The sequence below is a fragment of the Vanellus vanellus genome (assembly GCF_965231255.1).
Source record: "Vanellus vanellus genome assembly, chromosome: 7".
In the NCBI taxonomy this organism is placed as follows: Eukaryota; Metazoa; Chordata; class Aves; order Charadriiformes; family Charadriidae; genus Vanellus; species Vanellus vanellus.
The window spans coordinates 40,436,696-40,459,728 of NC_138912.1; the positions used below are offsets into that span (position 1 = coordinate 40,436,696).

Sequence of the window (23,033 nt, forward strand, 5' to 3'; positions counted from 1 at the left end):
GTAGATTTTGCTCTTTCCTTCAAATCATGCCCAAGGGTGGGAAATTGTAGCTCAGTTGCCTACTTCTTGATTGCTAGAATGTTTTCCCAGGTCCTGGGCGCACCCTTAGCCATATCTCAAGGCTTAGCTGGGCAAACACCAGGCTGCCAAGAAATGAACTCAACGAAAAGTTTTTCAGCCCTTTCAGACCTGGAGGACTGTCGGATACACGGAAAGATCTTCTGACCCTGCAACTTCTGCCTAACATCCTCTCAGCTCTGTGACCCCAGGGTCATGCTCTAGCATGGAGATAAAAAGGACCCCACCAGTGCCACCAGTTTGGTAGGCACTTCTGCAATGAACTCCTGCCTATGGCCCAAGTCCTGCTTTAGGAACGTGAACCTGCTCTGGATGTAGTTGAAACCTGTGCTTTTGCTGAACAGGAGCCTATAAATTAACAGGAATTTAATAATCACCTCGATATGATGGATTTATACGACAATACGTTTGCTGACATTTTGTAGATCTTTTAGTATGTGTCATTTCAGTTCCTATTTCTTAACCGACGGCAACTGATAAGAAAATATTAAATTGTTCCCATTTTGGCCCTGAATGTGGCCACCGCACCAGCCAAAAGCAGGATCTGACGTGCCGTAATGACGTCCCACAACGATCTCCTTTGCATTTACTCAGCGTGGTTACATCCGCTGAACGTCTGACCTTTCCGTGGATCATCCTGATCCACCTGATTCACGCTGAGACACAGGTATACAGAAAATTTCAATCCACCCAAAGGCCTTTTGCCAACTGCCACCCAAGCACTGAAAATGAGATGCTAGTGGCAAGGAGGCAAGAAAGAGGAAAACATCTTTTTATCGTGATATGAGTTGTGTTACGCTTCACCAAACCCGAATGCGCTTTCTGTGCCGAGTTCTTCCCTTCCACAAACCTCCCCTTGGAAAAGATAAGCCCTTGAAGGACACTTAGCTGGAGCTAATTAACAGCTGCTTGAAAAGTAATCCCGGTTAAAATTTCTGCCAAGTAGGCTCTTCTCCCAGAGGAGTTTTATCTTGCGCAATATAGATACAGTAACTCTCGAGCGACAAAACTTTCTGCGGCAGCTTCCAGGGCATCTCGCTTTACTCTCAAAGTAACTTTGCCATTTTTCCCTCTTCTATTCATCTTTTTGCAGGCCTGCGCCTGCTTTCAAGGAGCTTAGCGAACGTGAATATGGCATTTGATTAATAAATGCCGTATCTTTTGGAAGAGTATTCCTTTTTTTTTAGTGTTTCTCCAGGCAGACAGCACTGATCCCCTCTGCTTTTTCAAAGTCAAAATGTCAATATGCGAAGGGTAAGAATGTCACTGTCACCCACAGTCTCCAGTGACGGACTCAAGCACAGGCCTCTGACTTTTAAAATAGAAAAGTTGCCATCAAAATTAATCGTTTCCTCCTTTTGGGGAACAATTCCTCCATCACCAGGAATCCTTTGCTTTGCCCTTTCGTAGGGACGAAATACTCGGAATTAGAAGAAAAGAAGAGGAATGAAGAAGATAAAAGCTCAAAAATGTTAAGGTCAACACTGGCCCATTGGTTCCCAAAATAAAGAGCTTATCCAAAATAGGTCCAAAACTGCAGCGCTGCCACCCTCCCCCCTTAAAAACACGTTATAAAGCACAAAAGAGCTCCTGAAAGCCCTTCCCTAAAATTCACAAAACTAACCCGAAAAAGCCTCCAATACAATCTGCACACAAAAGCAGCAGCGCCTGGGATAATAAATTACCACGTGACGCACTATTAATAATACAGCTTAAAATCGTAGATGTGAAAAGACAAGACCATGAAATGGGGAACGGCAAGTCCTATGTGCAAATTTTGTTTTTTTGGCGCTAATGGGTTGTGGTCTAACCTTATAAAAGCTTCTGGGATAACAACAGCACGTTATGACTAAAACCAAAAATCCCCAGTTGCATTACCAATGTTTTCCTCCTTTTTGTTCACGCGGAAGTCAATATAATTCAAATAGCAACACCGAAAAAAAAATATTATCTAAAATAATAATAATAATAATAATAGCACATGCCTGGGATACCTGGGACCATCTCTGAAACTGCTTAAATTAATTTTACAGCGCTTCGTAAAATGCTTTGCATAAGCTGCTACTGGTATTAAAATGCCACATTTTCAGCTGCTACTGACAGTTAATATATATATTTATATATATTATATATATATAATAGCTATATATATAAAATAGCTGTGTGTATATTTTATATATATATTTTGAATATATATATAGTTATCCACTGCTATAGCACTGTCTCCATTTGGCTTTGCATTCTGTGCCCCAAATACCTATTTTCTGAGATGGTAAAAGAGGCTAATACCCTCCTGCCTTTTTAATTAAGACGACAAGAATTGTAGGGAACTTAAGCGTTTGAAGAAGAAAGCTTACGCGTTGGAATTGGGGTAGGGAAATAATAATCTAAACAAAAATGCAACCCTGGGGTGCCTTTCAGTACCTTAAAATAAATTAAATATGATTAAAAATGTATTTCAAGTATCTCTCAAAGATCATGAAAAAGAAAATACTATCTTAATTCGTGGGTAATTTGCAATATTAGCAAGTCTTGTCCAGCAAACTAAGTTTCTTGGGATGCATATTTACTTTCTGAAGCAAACAAACAGTTATTTTTTAATCAACTACCTAATGAGGGCTTCTCATTTTCTCTCCGCAGAAGCGCCAAATTCCTTTGTTATACACTATTTCAAACCCCTCTGGTTTAACGAGAAGTTACTATGTATAACTGAAGAGGAATCAAATTGAGATGGCTGCAGACCACTGATTAGCAGTCACACCGAGTATCTGACTTTGAGAAAACACCTATCCCCCTTCTTTAATGTGGTTATAATAATAATAATAATTAAAAAAAAATCAGAAGAAAAGTAAAATAATTTTTTAAGAGGAAAAGTAAAACAATTTTATAGAGAGCAACTTTGAAACTACTTTTGCTTTTCAATCGTATTGGCTTATATTCAGTATCCCTCTGGTCAGAACAAGTCCCTCTTCAAAACTTTCTTGTAGGTATAGAGTCAAAGCACAGCTGTAACCAAATTTCCCTATTAAAGACAAATTGCAGATCAAGAATGTATGAAGAGTGGGGTTTATTCTGGAAATATTTTAAAATACACTACAGCTCGCTTCTGAAAAGAATGAATATTTATAGATATTTATATACTTGAGATGAATATATTGCTTCGCATCAAAGTAGCTCTAGTATTCATTCAAAAATGACAAACTCAATTTCCCATTCTTTGTCTCGGAACACGTTTTGACTTTGTGAAAATGTCTGAGAAAGATCAGAGTTGTCTAAAGAAACAAACCATGTTCAACAATTTCCTTCGCTACTTGAGCTTTCCAAGGTCTGCAATTTCTCACCTTAAAATATTTCAAGAGAATTATTTCGCAATAAATTTTAAAGATCTAATACTTCTGTGGACTCAAACATTGCGATTAAGACGGACATTGGGACCACCCGGCTCTGGGCACCAACCTGAGGAGACTCATCTCCCTCTGGTCCTCCCATATTTATGGAGAGCACCAGGGACAACGACTATTGTGTTGAGAAAAAGCAGGGTTTTTTTTTTTTAATTACAACGAAGTACCATCAATAAAAACGAAGTTAAGATTTTACGCCGAACGCAACAAGCAGGCACTTACTTCGCTTTCGCTTCTGCATCTTCATAGGCTTTATTGGAAACGTCATCTAGGCCGCCAATCAGATGTTTGAAGGAGCTGTGAAAATAAAGGTGCATTTTTAGAGGAAGAGTTTCCATTTGGCAGCCAAGGAAGCCAACGTGGCTCTTTGGCAGCAACCACACGCCATCCCTCGATGCCTGGGATGGCCACCACTGGCCAGGGCTAGGTATCTGCTGGGAAACGCAGCCTCAGACACACTGGAGAAGGAGTGGAAATGCAATAACCAATGCCAAGAAGATCCAAACTTACTGATCCAGCTCTTTTAGGGACCGAACCCACTGAAATTACTGCTGAAGTCGGTCCTCCCTCCAGTATAAGTTTCAGAGTAAATCTGTCAACGTGGCTGGTAAGTCCCATGAAGGTGAGATGCCACCACCATAACCCTGTCCTCCAACCAGAAATCCCTCCGCTTACAGAGCGAAGGATAATCTTTATTTCTGTATCTTAGCTTTGTCATCTTCAGAGATACAGCAGCCAAAAACACGGCAAAGAGAAATAAAAAGGAGGGGAAAAAAAGAGAAGGGAAAAAAAGCGAGGGCAGAAAGGCAAGCGAATTGTGATAAGCCACGTTGCTTAATGACGTTTAAGAAGAAATTTGGCTTTAATTGAGTTAAACTGAGTAAGACGGGGTGAAATGTTAGGAGAGCCTGATACACTTGGTGCTGAGCTGTCTTCTGTACGAGCCGCGAGTAGCTCGAGCAGTCCCCTAACGCCATCCTCTGTCCCAGGGGAGATACAAAGGGCATAGACGTATCGGAAAAAGAATTAGAAAATCTTTTTATATCGTGAGTGACTCAAACAAATGGACCCAACGACCATTTAATCAACTAACAAGCGACACTCCAGAGTATAAAAAAATATAACAGTAATGTCTTTGGAGTGATATTACGCAGTGTCAGAGTCTAAATAAGAAACAGAAATTATTCCCAGCGTGTTTGTCACACGTAGGTTTTCTTTTATTTTTTCAAGAACGAAAGCGCCGCTTGCAAAATGAGAAAAGAGCTCGGCTAATTTGAAAGGATGAACTGCTACAAACCACAGCCTCTTGACTAATCTCTGCCTTAAGGTCACAGCTTCAGAAATCAAAGTCCTGCAGTTCCTCTGGCTTCTCTATGTTCGTGACACTCCTGAGACACCAAATATAGAGCTGAAGAAGGGAAGTAGCTATTAAGAAGTTGGGAAAAAAAAAAAAAAAACACAACTAATTGAAAAGCTGAAAAAAAATTGAAAAACAAATAATCACCATTTAGAACCGTATTTACGAATTGAGGAATAAGAAGAGAATATTTAATATGGCCCTCTTTCAACGAAGGCTTTTAGGATGCAAGAGAATTAATGCTATTCAGCGGGTTAGGAAAATATAGGGCAGGTTATTAAAGGCAACGGTTTGTGGATTGTTTTCGGTCCCCCCCAGATCACTTGGTTTCAGATCTCATGGCATTATATAGGAGAATAAGCCACAATTGATAAACCTACTGAGGGAAAAGCTCCAAGCCCCAGTTGTTTGTGAAAATACAGCCAGGAGCAGCATCCCCCCACCCGATGCCTTTGGGTTGAGCGGAGGGCAGCTGGGGGAAACGCGACACCCTGCGACGTACGAGGTTAACCAGGGTGATGCTTCGCACTGCCTCTGGCCTCCGGTGCGGTGGAACCGTTTGGATCGCGCCTGGCCCAAGCAGCTTAAACACGCCATACGGTCTTAAGTGGGTACTTAAGTGTCCTGCTGCGTCAGGAGATGCCTGACCCTACGCAAGGTACCCCGGGTGCAGGCAGAGAGCGGGTACTTGACTTCCAGAAGAATGAAAGGAGACTTAATTATTGCGCTTTATGAACAGCAGCTGGAAAAAGCCATATTTTACCCATTATCGGAATAGGAACGAGGAAAGAGGTCACATTCGGGAGAGGTATTTATACTGTTTTGTATCTAGAGCTGCTTTGCTGTATGGGGCTTTTCCAGCGTGACCTTTTGCATAATTACAGTCATCATCGCTCCGGAAATATCCTCTGCCCACACATATTCCCTGAGTTTTCCACTTTGTTTAATTCATAATATTTTAAATGATACAATGTAGGAAATCAGTTACGCAGCACGGGGAAAAGCAATAGGAACTCATTAATGAAGAAGGCAACGACCCCTTTGCTCCTGCATGGAAATTGTGTCAGGGTTTTTTAACGAGGCAGGCTGTAATTTTCAAATTTTCAATACGCGTTAATCACCAGAGTATGTTTTCAACCCAGAATTCCTTACTCAGCAGTGAAAATATGAAAAATTCAGCTCTTTCAACACATTGAGGTTTGTCTTTCTTGTGCTGAAGATGTGCCACAGGACAAAGCCAAACCTTCAGAAGACGAGAGTGAAAGCAAAGCAAGATGTGTACGTTAACGCTCACTTGCACCCCAAACAGGTATTCAGGCAATTAAGCCAGACATGGTAATAACATAACCCTTCTGGAACACCGTAAGACATGACCTAAGGCTTAAAATACAATTTAAAATAGCTCAGCTTGATTTGCTTTCATGTGCTTGGGAAAACACGGCATGGTTAAACATCCAATTTGGGTTTTTCAGCAATGCAAATATATCTTTGTTTAGTGAGACACTGCATGGGCAAATAAAAAAAAAAAAGTCACCGAAAGGAGTAACAACAGTTTGTCTAATATCCTTAATATCTTAAGCGAGACTTAGGACTGGGCAAGATAACTGAAGTTCACTTGAGTCACTTTTTTATCACCTGTCTCAACGCCGTTGAAGTATCATCTCGGTCACAACTTCCCCAAGAATTCAATCAGAAAACTGCTTGGGTTTTTTTTTTTTTTTTCCTCTCTCCGTGGCCTTCTCTCTTCATTCTTTCTATTCTCTCCTCATAACCAATTTTCACCATGGATAAACTTCACCCCAACTGGGAAAAACAGTGAAGCAGCAAAAACTAAAATCTCCAACGAAAGAGTTCAGCTCAGCTTGCATGGGGTCAGTCATGCCAGGATAATTCCTTTGTATTTTATTTTTCTCCAATTTCCATTGCCAAGAGGGTTGATGCAGTAACCTTTCCTGACACCTCACAGCTATCCCCATTAAAAAACAAAATCAGGCTTTCGAATACAGACAGAAACGTAAAATCCAAAGTGAAAACTCTAAAACCACCTGAAGTATTTAAAATGTTTCCTTAAAAACCGCTGCATCATCCTGACATGCACAGCTGAAGAAGGCAACAAGCAGAAAAAACAGCCATTTAGCACTCAATATTTGCAAATACCGCGTAGTTTTGTAGCATTACCAGCCTCCCTCAGCAGCAGCTGTGCCTTGAATTTTAGTGGCTCTTATCCTTCAGCTCCTCTCTCTAACGTTTGCGTTAGGTGATTTTGTGCTCCCAGCACCCACAACGTTTACACCTGGTAAATCTCAGCGCTCCAGGAAAATATTGTTATCAAGATAAATAAATTACGCAGAGGAAAAGAAAAATCACGTATAAATAAAAGATGAACCTGAATCAACTTCAGCGTAAATATTCTTACAGTTCAGGAGAATCTATGAACGTTTTCAAACACTTTCTCAGTTTTGAGAGGTACTTGTGAAAAAAAAAAAAAAAAGTTTAAAAAGTTGTGCCAACTTCTCTCTCAGGGTGACAATGATGATCAAGATGTTAGGAATGGGTTTTCAACCTTCCCCTCCTGTTTTATCTCCATACAAGTAAGTCTGTCAGTACGTGTTTATTCAAACTGATTTACAGAACAGATGCTCAAGGTTGTCCCGCTTCTGTCTACACAATTTTTATCACAAGACGTTTTATAGAAGATTTCCTCGAGGACCAATCCGTCACATCCAGCATATCGTAATTGTTACTTTTTCCCCAACCAGTCCAACGGTACTTCTGCAACAAATCTAATAACCCCTCCAGGGAGCCTGAAAATTCGCGAAGAAGAGCTACAAAAGCGCCAGGCTCGAAACGCTTTGGAGGCACCGACGTCGTGCATCTCCCACAACCAGTTTCTTTCCAGAGGCTGAATTACTGCAGTATCTCAATAGGAAATACTTAACTAGCAACAGTCTCGATTTTATTTCACGTAAGGTCTTAGGAAGTCATAAACAGAGGGCGCCTATGAATTGTAAAGAGGAAATTGCTCTTGGAATTAAAAACCAATAAAAGACATCTGACAACTAACAACTGTTATAAAATATTAACATGTTTACCTAGATCATACGGTTGATCAGAAGAAAACTGTGTTTTTGCAATAAGCCGCCTGGCTCCCCACTTGGGGAGCCTTCCACGAATTCCTTGAAATGGTCAGGTGTATAGTTTTACAATTCCTATGAACAATACGTGGATTCTGCTGAACTTTTCAGGCCAATTTCATGCTCCCCAAGTTGGGTCTACGCTTCACGGTTGGCAGGAATAACATCTCCTCCCCTCCAGAACGCCTGGCTGAATCAACCCGGTCTCAACCATTAAGCTTGAGCATGGAGAAGACGCCAGCCTGCCCAGTGCTGAGATCCCCTAGCAAAGTTGGCATCATCCTCATTTGATCAGCCTCGTGGCCGTCTCATTTCGTCTTCCCTACTGGAAACGCAGGGAAAACTTGAAACGTAGTGGAACCTCCTCTTCAACGAGAGCGTGCACAGGCATGTTGAAACTTTGAATATAAAGTGAGATTCCCTGAAAATTTTTCCTATCGGTTACTAAGCTGCTTTCTTTGAAATACACCTGAAGAGGTAGGACTACGCTATTTTTGTCTGGCGAGACGACAACTCTTAATGTTATAGCAAATGGTCTATTTGCTGTCATAGTCCTCTTCCTTGGGTGTCCAAAATTCATGGTACTCCCAACGCAGTCACTGCAGAGCTTGTACGACTGCACCACAGCAGCTACCTCACCTGGAAATCCCACCTCTGACAGTCTCTTCATTTTCTGTAGGTTTTTTAAATACTGGTAGTGAACTCAAACCAACTCGTCGAGTCTCTTCAGCCACTCCCAGTCACAAACTCCTATAAATCCCTATAAGTAATTTCCTAAATGTGTTGGCTTTCGATGATGCAGAATGCTAAGAACTGAAGACCCTTAGATGAAGGAATTGTAGGTGCCCCGTCCAGCTGCTTTCCCAAAGACCTCCTTTAATTTCTCAATTTTCTGCTTGTAATATCGAGAATCAAGAGTTACAGCCTTTTTAAACTGCTTATTTTAAGCTAAATCAACAAATTATCATTTCATCCAAAGTCATCTTCCACGATTTCCTCATCACTGCTTACCAAGAAACAACCCACGATTTTGAGTTCATGTGACAAAATCTGCTCCAAACCAATTTTGCTGTTTCAGTGACCACTCGTTACACTATCCTATTCAGGAATTGCTGGGATTTTCCATTTTCAGTAGCAATTATTCTTCTCTCCTCTCTGGAAATTTGCAGTCATTTATAAAGACACAGGTCCAGAAATCTCTCTTTCCACAAAAACGTTTCGTATTTATGCTATTCAGATCTAAACACATCCATATCCAAACACACCCAAGACAAGAGTCCCTTCATCACTACGCCTTTGCTGTCTTCTTCAAAGTGATTTTGACCCAGAACAGATATCTATGCTGGACACCTCCTCCTTATTAGGTTCCAGTCTATTGAATCCCTACAAAAATGTTCGTTCCCCAGCACAACAAACCTATTGCTTTATGCCTTTTTCCCCTCTGCTAGCTCATGCTTCCCCCCTCTTCATGACCATTACCTTTAGCTATGGTCCTTATTGAGACATGCCAGCCACTGACGTCTCAGCTGGCATCTGCACTGCTTCAGGTGGTGTCTGCAATGCTTCAGTTCTACGTGCGTCCACTTCTTCGTGTCTTCAAAATCAATCTAAACTCCAGAATAATTTCCAGTTGCAACCCAAACTCTCCGGCTTTCTCCTCCATGAACTATAGCATGGGGATACATTGTCCGTGCACAGCTTCCACCTCAAGGGCCGCATGCACTGATGTTCAGTAACTTCCATCCCCTGAATAAATATACTTCTGTTGCTATTAACGTCCCGTTACATTTTCCTCCTTCTTATTACCTTAGAAGAACACACCACACCTTCCCTGTTTTCTGCCCCACATTTAATGACACCACGTATTGGCTTCTTACATCTAAGTCAAAACGGTATCAACAGACTGAGCTAAAGCACTCATTTAACACACTAAACGCTCACATTCGCATTTCTCCTATGCCATACATGCTAATATCAAAAAATACAATGCGGACTCTGTGAAATAGTTCACCTGGTTTAAAAAAACAACCAAATTAAAAGTTCAGTGCTGAGCCTGTATCTTCTTCACTGTTGGGTTCAGATTATTGCTGAAGGATATCTTCCTAAAGGTTCATAGAGTCACAGAATAGTTGGGGTTGAAGGGATCTTTAAAGGTCATCTAGTACAACCTCCCCTCCTCCCCTGCCATCAGCAGGGACATCTTCAACTAGATCAGGTTGCTCAGAGCCCCATCCAACCTGACTTTGAATGATTCCAGGGATGGGGCATCTACCACCTCTCTGGGCAACCTGGGCCAGTGTTTCATCACCCTCATTGTAAAAAACTTCTATCTAGTCTGAATCTCCCCTCTTTTAGTTTAAAGCCATTACCCCTTGTCCTATTGCAACAGGCCCTGCTAAAAAGTCTGTCCCCATCTTTCTCCTAAGCCCCCTTTAAGTACTGGAAGGCTGCAATAAGGTCTCCCCAGAGTTTTCTCTTCTCCAGGCTGAACAACCCCAACTCTCCCAGCCTGTCCTCATAGGAGAGGTGCTCCAGCCCTCGGATCATCCTCGTGGCCCTCCTCTGGTCCATGTCCTTCTGATGTTGGGGGCTCCAGAGCTGGATGCAGTACTGCAGGCGGGGTCTCACCAGAGCGCAGTAGAGATGCACCTCCCTCACCCTGCTGGCCACGCTGTTTTTTGATGCATCCCAGGATATGGCTGGCCTTCTGGACTCTGAGTACACGTTGTCGGCTCATATCCACCTTTTCATCCACCAGTGACCCCCCAAGGCCACTCTCAATCCCTTCATCCCCCCCATTGATATCCCAGTTGCCCCGATCCAGGTGCAGGACCCTGCACTTGGTCTGGTTGAACTTCATGAGGTTCACACAGACCCACTTCTCAAGCCTGTCCAGGTCCCTCTGGATGGCATCCCTTCCCTCAGGTGTGTCAACCACACCACACAGCTTGGTGTCATCTGCAAACTTGCTGAGGGTGCACTCGATCCCACTGTCTATGTCATTGATGAAGATATTAAACAGTACTGGTCCCAGTATGGACCCCTGAGGCCTGGACACCACTTGCCACTGATCTCCATCCAAACATTGAGCCGTTGACCACTGCTCTCTGGATGTGACCATCCAGCCAATTCCATAGTCACCAAAGAGTCCACCCAGCAAATCCTTATCTCTCCAACTTAGAGAAAAGGATGTTCAACTCTCCGGTTGTTCGAGAGCAATATTTATTCGTTCACATGGGAGTGAAATGCAGCATAATCTGACATTAAGCCTTTGCAAAGTCAGCTGAAATTTCTCCTACAGCTTGGTTGGAGCCGGATGATCAGCTTCATCTCACCTCCTGCGTGGTGGAGACTGCTGATGAAGCCAGAGAGCGTTAAGGACCAAACCCCACTGAAATTCATTATTCTGGTGAAGGAAGTGACTTCAAAAGATAATTGCAAGACAGAAAGAATGTCAATGTTGTCCTTCATAACAAATATTTTCGTGACAAGGACAAATGGGAACAAAAAGTCTGTGGGAGACATCACATGCCTGCTGCACTGCAGGTCGTTTACTTTGTTAGATCATGACTGCTCATTTCTACATCAGAAAAGGATGCTGAAAATCCATTTTCAAAAAGCATATCTACATAGATTTGCAAGAAATAGCTGTACTACTACTATTTGGGTGGTTTGGGGGCATTTTTGTGACTGTAACGGCCTTCTTGTTTCACACAGAAATTAAAGAGCAAGGCAGCACCGACATCATCCAAGTTTGGTAACTAAGGACCTCCTAAGGCTTTCCTCATGGTATTTTCAACTCTCACTGCTTCACCTCTGTAGTATTTTAATACAAATGTTTTGAATTTCAGAAATGATTTTAGGCAAACCATTTTGTCTTTTCTTGCTTAAGCAACGTCCCGTCTCAAACCCAACTCTCCTAGAGCTCGCTTGGTGGCCTGCCTCAACCCTACAAAGAAAGTTCCCTGAATTATTACCCCCCAAATCCTCCAGCGACTAAAACGGCCTGACAATTGCTCACAATATTGCCGAATCCAGAGACCAGTCTTCCATCTCCCTTAGGAATAACTTGCTGTGATACCGAGGTGGGACTCCTACAGTTCAAGTGTTAATTAGATGGGAGTATGGGAGCTGTATTAGCAGTGTGGCTCTCGGGTGTTCTGTGGAACAATTTTCGGATGTCTTGGGAATAACAGAATCATAGAATGGTTCAGGTTGGAAGGGAACTTGAAGATAATCAAGTTCCACCCCCCTGCCACGGGCAGGGACACCTCCCACCAGCCCACGTTGCTCCAAGCCCCGTCCAACCTGGCCTTGAACACCTCCAGGGATGGGGCAACCACAGCTTCTCTGGGCAACCTGGGCCAGGGGCTCACCACCCTCACAGGGAAAAATTTCCTCCTGATATCTCACCTAAATCTAACTTCCTCCAGTTTGAAGCCATTGCCCCTCATCCTATCACTACATGCCCTTGGAAAAAGTCCCTCCCCAGCTTTCCCGTAGGCCCCCTTTAGGGACTGGAAGGGGCTCTAAGGTCTCCCTGGAGCCTTCTCTTCTCCAGGCTGAACCCCCCCAACTCTCTCAGCCTCTCCTCCCAGCAGAGGGGCTCCAGCCCTCACAGCATCTCCGTGGCCCTCCTCTGGCCCCGCTCCAACAGGTCCATGTCTTTCCTATGTTGGGGTCTCCAGAGCAGGACGCAGTACTCCAGGTGGGGTGTCACCAGAGTAGAATAGAGGGGAAGACTTTTACAAGGAAGCTGGAAGAGTTACCCTGATGGCAAGACAATGCCAATGGGTAACATTAACACCTACTGTCAGTAAGGCTGAAATTCTCCAGTTTCTCAGAGAAACGGATTGATTGCTAAGGAAATGCTATTTTCCCATAACTTGCTCTTTGAAATTGCGACATCAGTTTTGCTGAGACGTTGCAGATTGAGACACGCACAGAGCATGAAAATTGCTGCTTCAATAGTTACATCTGATTAAGCAATGAGCTTGTCTTGTAATAGAAAATATTAGGCAACCTTAATGACATGCGTCACTCCTCCTTTGGCACAGAACAGCTTCCGACCGCAGGTAAAGCCGACTTCCAGTTTCCATTGCTACTTTGCGTATAACTCAACGTGCACATTTACTGTGACCACCACAACAAACTAAATGTTGTAATGTTCTGTGTGTCTGGCTAGAAAGAAATGCTGTATTTCCTCATTAGCAGAACAGCATCTGCACAATTTTCCAAATTTGCAGAAGTCTTAGTAGATTTTCTCCGTATTAAAATTAGCTTCTACAGTTATTCACATGGCTATAAAATAATAACCTAAGAGAAAAGCTCTAACAAGAAAGTCAGAGCTGGTCAGGACGCAGGACAACCTTCCTTGAACTACAAACAGTGCTAGAAATAGCATTACTTTTCTTGCATTATAAATAGGATTCTTATAAATAGCATTACTCTGCTACTAATTGCAGAGCATTACTAGAATCTCTGGTATAGATTAACTACAGCTTCATCAGTTTAAATTTAACTTGTACTTCCTTACTATTTCAAGGGCATTATATACCAAGAAGTCGGCAGAAGACACAAGCAAAGAAACAGTCCATAAAGTGATCAGGGACGACTGACTCTGCACTTATTAGTTATTTGGGGGTTTTAACGCTTACAGTGCAAAACAAAAGCATCCCTTACAGAAGTGTTCAGAAAAGAAAAATATGCATAAATTACTTGTTGCTTTGAATTTCTCTGAATTAACACTTGCTAAATGATCTAATTATGACAATTCTTCTTTGCATTGTCCCACAGAACGATAAAGGAGAGTGTGTCTTTTATCTTTTATCGCTTGCGTGTGAGAGAGAAAACCACTCAGTTGACAGCCCTGACGTTCACCATCTGTTTTCAACAGACAGACCATCATTTCAACCACCAGTTCAGCCATTACAGAACACTAGATTTCTAGAACTGGAGGACCGCGGGATAACCGAATTCAAAACACTAGTGTCAAAGCAGGATTGTGTTACATCATGATGTACATCATCCCTACAAGATACTCGAGCATCTCTCATATATCTCATCCGAACATAAGAAGGGCTTCAGAGGTCACTCCCAACCCAGTATCTGACCTTTGACGGTGTCTTGCATCAAGGCTATGTGCCCAGGGAAGAGTTCAAGGACAGAGCAAGCATTTGTGACATCTACCTCAGCATTCTCCTACAGCCTCTCCGAAAGTTCCTAGCCCAGAGGTAGGTCCTACATATTTAAACAATCCAATGGATTTCTTTTCCTTTTGAATGCTTGCAAACCCTCTCGTTTTCCGACAGCTCTGCCAGCGATCCCCACGTGAAAAGCCGTCTCCTTTCGTCTTTCACCTCCCTCCTGCAGGTTTCTTTGGGGTCTTGCACTGGGGGAGGCAGTGAAAAGTCAATCTCCATTTATCCTACCCGCCTCTCTCATGGTTTCACAGAGCTGTACTACACTGCCTTGGAAGGATTCTTGTGGAAGATTCATACATATCTTTTGATGGTCTATGCCAGTGCTTCACTGCCCTCACAACTGGAAAACCACCCCAAGAGTCATGTTGAATTTTCAAGGCAACACTCGGGTTTTTTTTAAATCCCATTCCCAACAATTGTAGAGACTAGCTGAATTTGCAGCACTGTTTTCTAGAGCCCAGGACTTTATCTTCTTGATTAAAATCCCCCAATTCTTTCAAACTTCCTATATAAAACATTATTTTACTCTTCTGATCTCCTCTACCTCCTTTGAGCCGCAGAGCTTCAAGCAGGGCTATGTCCTTTGGACGAGGGCTCTCCATCCCCACATGGACTAGAATAACAACATCTTGCTCTAACATTTGCCAGAAGCTCGATGCCTTTCACGACATTTTACCGACATGAACTCAATCTGTCTTCCACCGTAATGCCTGGATCCGTTTCCACAGTAATGCTATCTCCCCATTTATTTCCATTTTGTCTTTCCGCGCTTCTTATTTGTCTGCATTTGTCACTACTGAGTTTTGTCTTATTGACTTGGGGGGGGACCTTCGCTCTACTTCATCGAGGACACATATATACAGTGACTGTATTTCTCAAAATTAAATGACCTCTCTGGAGAAAATGATCAAAGGCTCTACTTAAAAACTAGAGTTTTTAGGTGCGAACTGGAGATAGAGCCCGCCCCAAGGCAGGAAAATGATGTACTTACTCTCTGTCTATGACCAGACAAGTTACTGCTTCAGCCGCGATGACGTTGGCTGTTCTGACATCCTCCCTGAAAGAAAAAAACCAACGATGTACTAAGTAAGCTGTATTATTTACATGACAATCTTATTCATTTCCAAACATACAGCATTCTTGAAGCACTTCAAGAATAAATTTTTGGGTTTCACAGCTTCTTCCCTATAGTGATTTGATGGTCATCATCCGCATCGGCTTCAAGCACGTAGAAGCTAAAAACCACGCGTGAGCGGGAAAAAAGAAACAGGTTCCCCTTGTACAAAAGACATCCAGCCACACATCAGCCCACGCTTTTCATCTGTTTTAGGCAAAGTCTCGCTTCTTACTATGCACGTTTGTGAACAGAAACAGTTTTATCACCATATTAACTATTTGCATAGATTTATTTCTGAACGTTTAGACTTCTGCTTATGTCCTTCTCCCCCAAAACCTACGTAATAGCTCAGCGTTGGAGCACGAAGCATCTAGTTGAGTAGGACGTCAGTTCTGCTACTCGGAGCAGGTACAACGTATACGGCAGGCTTTAGGACTCGCTACGCATTTGCCATCTGAGCACGGAGGAGGCTGCGACTGTGCCTATAAAAGGGGCCTGATTAGGAAGGAGCTTTGGAACGGTCTCGGCATTAAAACACCGCACTGGTACTTTCCCCCAGCTTTTCAGAAATCAAAAATACTGCACTTAGAATTTTTGTCTGTATCTTCATTACCAAATGTCTTGTGTTCCCTTTTCCTGAGAATTTGGCCGTGGCCAACGCAAGCTATAAAATATGAAGGTAATTCATCTTAATCAGACCAATCCAGAGTTTCCTCAGGGTTTAAGAGGTGCCATTGCCTCTTCTGTGTTGGCCAAACAAACGTACAGGATTCAGAGTCGCTGTCGTAGTCAAATTCACTCCAAAGCTTTCCATGGATGAAGGGTAAGTGAATTACATGCAAAAGAGACCCACCTCTTTCAACCACACCTAATTCATTTAGACTGGAAAACCACTGCACGTTCCCACTGAAGCAGAAAACGAGATTTAAAAATGCTGTTAGAAATAGCAGTTCCCCTGTTCAAAGATCGGAGGTGTTAAAGCAGTACTATAGTAAAAAAATGGGTGGTGCATGTGCATTCCTCATACAGGAATGTGCGCTCTCCCTTTAAGGTAATATTTAATTAACTTTAATTTCTTTTCAGCTCTCTTTACCATCTTTAAAACAGAGCAAGCGGAAATACAAATGAAAGAAACATTAATATTCAAGCCTACATGCCAATGCTGTCTTTGAGTCTATTTTCAATGAAATTAAGTGTGTATTAGTGCTAATTTATCTATACCGAGAAACAAAATTATGGTAATTTAAAGCAAGAAGAAAGAAGTAGCAGAATAGCAGTAGACATTTATCCCTATTAACTACCAAAACTTAGGTAAATGTAGAGAGGATAAGGAATGATAATATTTAATATGTTGCTGTAGCCAACTGTTGCCGGTAAATTAATACATTAAAACAAGTATGCAAACTTTTTGGTCATTTATTAATTCCAATTAAAACTTAACATATTTCTCCCATTATCTCAGACGCCTCTCTGCCACAAAAAGACAGTTTAAACCTTTATAGTTATAGATTATAGACATGATCATAGTTAATATACTATTACAGACAAGTAAAATACAGCTATTGGTGGCTTCAGTTCAAACTTTTAAAATAAACCTTAACATCAGAGATTAAAGCGCACAAGCAACTGTTACGGTTCTCACTCTCTGGTACCTAATACATCCTTTTAATCAGCATGAAATGAATGCGGAACGAAGGCACTTTCCCGAAGGGCACTTCGCTTGGCACGAACACCCGAACCAGAGGGACGGCCGGGCTTTTGTCATGCAGAAAGTGATGCGATTCTGAGGTTTCCTTATGTTCTGCACGAGTAGAAGTAACCGATAAGTCAGGGAAAAAACAGTTTTTTTTTTTTTAATGACTGATAAAGCAGCTCACATATGAAGCGCTAAGTCAAGAAATCGCTGTCTTTGGGTATCTCCAAAGCCATCCTGCGCATCCTTGCCTACGAACCCCCCTCTGCCACCGCTGCGGGACCCTCGTCCCGCAAATACCGAACGAAGGGACTGATGGGGGGAAAGCAGCTTTGTGTTCCATGGTCTCAATCGATCGGAAGTGGATTTATCAACCCCACACGCTCTCGTGTTAGGGGGTGTCAGCCACTAAGACTGCAAGCAGGACTAAAACTCTCATCAAACTTCTAAAAACAGAAGGAAAAATCAACATATTATCAGTTCTGTTCAAATGTTAAACCGTTACGTGCATTGGCTGTGAAAGACAAGACACACTCAGACTCCCAAACACCTCCAACACCTCACATGGGCTTAAAAATGACAAACATACCTAGGGCCATGCCACCCATCTACGAATTAACCTCAGTCACCTTCGGCGCAACATAAAATTGTCAGTCCACGTTTTGAAAGGTGATATTTCAACAGGTACAGCACATGGCGTGAAATGCAACAAGTAATTATTAGAAGCGCACGGCATTAAATGCAACGAGGAATTATTAGAAGCGCAAAGTATGAAACAGAAAAGTAATTATTTGAAGCGCACGGTATTAAGCACAACAAGAAGCGCACGGCATTAAATGCAAAAGTAATGACTAAAAGTGCACAGCACAAGTAATTATCTTAAGTGCAGGGCATTAAATGCAACGAGTAATTACGAGAAGCGCACACCATCAACTGCCCCAAGTAATTACGTGCAAGCCTCGCTTGTCAGCACTGACTCGGACACTTTCTGGACTCGGTCGCAGGATTCCTCATCGCTGCTTCCCGAGAAACAGCACTCTTCGTCAGAGGAATCGCCTTCACTTTCCGAATACTCCATCGCTACCGTTTGCCTCCACCATTTCCCCCCGGGGGAAAACACCCGCTTCCTTCCAGCCCGTCGCTCTATGTTGTCCTCCGAGCGAGCTCTGGTGTTGTACAGCCTCCTCCGGCTTCAAACTTGGGGACTCGGAGAAAGGTCACAGCTGCTGCGGGGAGTTTCTAGGGTGCATCACGGGGAAATACAAGCAGGGGGTTATTTTGGAGCCACGGAGAGGCTGCGTATAAGCGGGCACGGCTCCCGCCCCAGGCACGTGCCAAAAACCCTGCCAGGAGACCTTGTACCGCCGCTTCAGCTCCTTAACCCCGCTGTGGAATTAGACGGCCACGTTATCCACATTCCCAAAGCTCTTCCAAAACGCATTAGCACATCACTAAAAGCACGAGTTGAGTTATTTAAGGCATGAAAAGCATGTGTATTTTTTTCTCGTTGTAAGCTGTTGCTCAGTTCACCACATATAACCGAGAAGTTTCAACAATTTTGCTTCCGATATGCAACTTAATTTAAGAACGACGTTTTTTGTTTTGGTTTTTTTTTTTTTTTTAACTTTTCCAGAAACTCTTCTGATAAAAGTGTACTGATCCCACTTATTTATAAAGCTGCGTTGGAAAACGCAAATATGAAAAACGTATAGGCAGTTTTAACCAGAGCTAAAGTCATATCCCTGATTTTACCTCAGGCTGTGAAAATTTCACTTTGATTTTAAAATCTTTGAGATGATTCCCATCTTTTTGCCTTTTTACCTTCCTACGTCCTCTAACTCTTTGAAGTCCTACTCCAACACTGCCTGTCCTATAACACCGAATCCTTTAATAATGCCCGCATAATTCTTCAAATAAATGGAAACTACATTTGGATGATTTAATTTAACAACATACCATCATATTTGCTTGAAACTTGCTGTTATGCTGCCAGCAAACACCGCTCGGTGTTCTTCCCAGAAGATGGACACAACTGGTGCAACCTTGGCATGATGTCTGCCGGGCTTTTGGGATGGGTGCCCTCCGCCAGACGCAGCCTCCCAGCAGAAAACTCAGCATTTATTATGAGGTGCGAGTACGCTGCTGCAGGCAGTATCACGCGTACAGCCGAGCCCTCTTCTGCTCGTCTCCCGACTGGCATTTTGTCAGTCAAAATCGATTTCAAGCTAAAATATAGTAGAGACGTTTTTAGGTCTCTAGGTAGGCAAAACCCTCTCTTTAAAGGAGAGAAGATTGCCAAATTTGGCTACCGCTCCTCAGAATACGGAATTTGAGAGAGATGCTGGGGTTTGAGCTATTACTGCTAAATTTAAGTTAATAGCTGATTTTTCCCATTTTTTCCCCCCCTTTCACTTTTTTCCGACTTGCCTTGTCCTAAATACTCTAAATCAACCTTATTAAAAAGACTGTAACAAGGTCAAGTGTACAGGGCCGGAAAGTAGTAAAATGCATTAGAAGAACTTGAAAATCAGCAAATTATGTACCTCCAGATAGTCCTCCTGCAGCACATTTTTAAAACCCACCAGGGAAGACCTTATTTTTTCTTTCCATCTTTTCTTTCAAAACCCTCATTAACACCATTCTCAAGTTTAAATGACCTAAACACTCATTTGTACAAGTCCCACGGGACGCGAGCTTTCTACTGTAGACCTCTCCCAGGCAGCAGCAGCTTCTGCAGAGCAATCACCAAGGATCACACATGGACCCATCTACTCTTGGCGGCTGGTCAAAGTCCTTCAGTCACTTGGTCAAAGAAAAATGGGTTGTCATCATCATTTTTAGGGAAAGAAATAAAAAACCAAGCCAACAATCCTGAATTTACATTTTGCTTTGGCAGTCTACAAGCCCATCTAGAGAGGATGGCCATCGCTCTTCCCAAGAAACACAGTCTGATCAAGACAGGTGTCACCTGTAGGAAGTTTTATCCAAAACGTGAGGTCTATCCTTGTAGACGATGTGATCGCCTAACACACATGGAAGCAAAAATGCAGGTTGCTTTTATGGTACCCTCAATTGGTACAGTTTGTGCAACTCTGCACCCTCTTTCCTACTTTTTCTCAGTAGCCATAGCTGAAGGCAAGTCAATGCCGACCTGCAGAACGGTGATGTGGCCCATCGTGATTGATGGCGTAAGCCACAGTCTGTATCGGTTACCTGGTTTTATTGACCAACAGGGGAAAAACACTCCCTGTAGACTGATGTTTGGTTTCCCACCACTTCAGCTTTCTGAGAACACAACATCCATTTGCCGTTGGTTTTGCCTATAAAACTAGGTCACCGGAATTAATAAATATAATGTCATCTATTAAACTTCTAAAAATTTTAATGTGAAGCTAATAAAATGTGCAACGTGAAAAAGCTTTCCTTGAAAAGAGTTATGCCGTTTATTAAAACCTATGAAAATCCCCATAGGGATTAAAATCACACCTTCTCTAAAGGGGATGAAATACGATAGGAAAGAGCTTTCGCTTCGAGGTACCCCAGTTTGAAGGCACGTATCAAAACGCACACACCTGCACTCCGGTGCAATAGAAGGCCACTGGGAAACGGGAACATTTCTTATAGAGCAATGTTTCGGTTTGTTCAGACAAAATGGTTTAATTATACTATTTTACAGGTTTTTTTTATTCGATATAAGCAAACCGTACGACTCGCCAAATAGGCTATAGAAAATGCACCAACCCCTTCTGATAATTTGTTTTACGTCTTGTGAGAATATCATTAGCACTTCCTTGCCGTTTCTAAAATATATTTAAACTCCCAGTGGCTCCAGCTGAAAAGTTTAAGCCCTGGCAAGGATTGCACAATAGGATTTACAAAAAAGAGCCCTTCCTGCTAACTTCTTTTAATATTTATGAAGTTAAGGAGTCAGAGATGGTAAACAGCTCTTTCAAGACTCTGTTGGTCAAAAAATTCTGCTCTGTCCTTATCATACCGACACTCCTAAAAGCAAATGAAACTCCCAACAACTGCTGCCAAGATTACGCCGTTTTAACTCAAAATTCTCCCAACACGTCACAATGTGCTGGGATCATTTCAGGAGGCTGTGTGAAGTCTGACCGTTATTTTCTGCTTCATATCAATGACGGATGTTACTTCATGAAAAGGGAAATGCCTGAAGGGCTTCTCCTTCTTTCCAGTTTCATGAATGATGGAAAATCAAGGCCAGTTTACATAAAATACAATTTATTTTGGTATGAATGCAAATGGCCTAATTTTTTAAAAAATATATATAATTTTTGCAATCGTTGTATGTATTTGGGGAAACAACCGCTGTTAGAAATACTGCACTGGACTGCGACTGCTCCCTTGTCTGCCTCGCCACTGCCTACAGCCCAGCCTCGAACGAGCCATTTCACTATCCCATTCCTATATTTCACTATATTCCTATATCGGAATATATTTCTACACGTATGAATATTTCCTGTATTTCACTATATTGCTGAATTTCCCTATCTGATCCTTCCATTACAAAGAGAAAAATGCTTTAGTTTACTACGTGATCCCCTGGGTCTACACAGAGAAGAAACCACGCAAGAGATGGCTGCTGTTATTTTTATTGGATTATAGATCTGACATAGCGACGCTGTTGAATTAACAAGTGTTACACTATCAGACTGCCTACGCTGATATCACTAGATCGATACTGCCGGAAAATAGCATTAATCAAAGCAGAAGCACTATGGACCGGCACTGTCATAGAGAACATGGTCATACCGAACCCGCTCCTGCCCATTGGAAGCGAACGGGGAGATGCAGAGGGCAAAAAGTACTCCTAACACAGAGACCTTCGTGCTGCATTTTTAAAAGTTGGTGTAAACTCAGGGCCCGCTAACCACCTTCACATTTATATACACTATCCCAAGCTGCCAGCGAAGGAGGAAACCTAGAGGGGGTTGTGTCAGCTGAAAACCACTCGGAGAAGAGAAGGTTACGCGCCCCTCGTGATCTGAAAGCAGAGAAAAAAAAGTCTCGCTACCACTCAACCGTGAAGCTGGCAGAAATCTGACGGTACCTACTCTTTTGCGGTCAGCAAAAGGATTCTCCCCTTGCTGCGAGGCATAATCAGGCTCCTCTCCTACCTCCGGGCTGCGAGGCAATCCTGGCTGCAACAATATGAAAAGGGTTATGACCCGCACGAGCCATGGCGTTAATACAGAGATAACTCTTTATTATACACTTTCGGTATATTCTCATCATCTTTGATCCATAATTGATAATTGCAGACTACTGAGGAAATAATTCATGACCTCTGCCGCAACTAATTTAACCCACAAGCACTTTCCCTGAGCAGCAAGTTACTGATTTGCCATTATTTACAAAAAAAAAGACGTATTAAAATCAAATCAAACTGTGACGCGAGAGTTAAAGTCACACGATACCCCTATTACTCATAAACACCATCAACACTCCGCTTTTGCCATGTCATTTTAAACCACACGCAAGAGGGTCACACGGCCACAGCTAAATCTCAGGAGCAGCTAAGCTACACGAGAATATCTCTACACATATTTTATCGGTGAGTAAACCAACGCGGGGGGAGCTCGAGCGAGGTGCGTTAGATTTATACGGGCAGCAATTAGCCTCAGCGCTACCAGACCTGGCAGCTGGCTCCTCTTCAAGAATTAACGAGGCCGCATCCATTCAGCCCGTCTTTACCGTGCTGGCGTGCTCGTCAAGCCGCACGCACGCCATTCGCCACCGAGGCCGGGATTGGGTTATCCCTTAACTGTGCCACTCGGACACCCCGCCGGCCTCGCGGGCTGTAGACACTATATTTATATCCCAAACCCGACAAGAACACAGGAGAGTCTTCAGTCAAGATTAGTGGAAGCAGTTGCCTCCACAGCAGTTTCTTACTGGCTGAGGTCTTTATGTAGCTGTTTTTTTTTCCCATCCCTTCAAGTATTTCTATGAGTGTTGGGTTCTTCTTCTCGCTTGGCTTCTTCATGCGAGTGTCGGGAATCATACCCTTTGTCACGCTGAATCGA

The 23,033-nt window shown here is 42.7% G+C and overlaps 1 protein-coding gene across 2 annotated transcripts in view; it reads right to left on the reverse strand.

Annotated features, from left to right (window-relative positions):
* The window catches only part of LOC309674205 (cGMP-dependent protein kinase 1), a 122,827-nt gene that overhangs the window by 63,397 nt on the left and 36,397 nt on the right, over window positions 1–23,033 (reverse strand). The window contains exons 1-3 of one of the 2 annotated variants that reach the window (XM_082486187.1): window positions 17,961–18,121; window positions 15,165–15,230; window positions 3,702–3,776 (exon numbers count right to left, since the gene is read on the reverse strand). In XM_082486187.1, the coding sequence (XP_082342313.1) occupies window positions 3,702–3,776; window positions 15,165–15,230; window positions 17,961–18,061 (242 nt within the window). In that variant the 5' untranslated portion in view covers window positions 18,062–18,121. Of the gene's footprint in view, window positions 1–3,701; window positions 3,777–15,164; window positions 15,231–17,960; window positions 18,122–23,033 lie in introns of those variants that run through there. The other variant, XM_082486188.1, reaches the window with a different exon arrangement.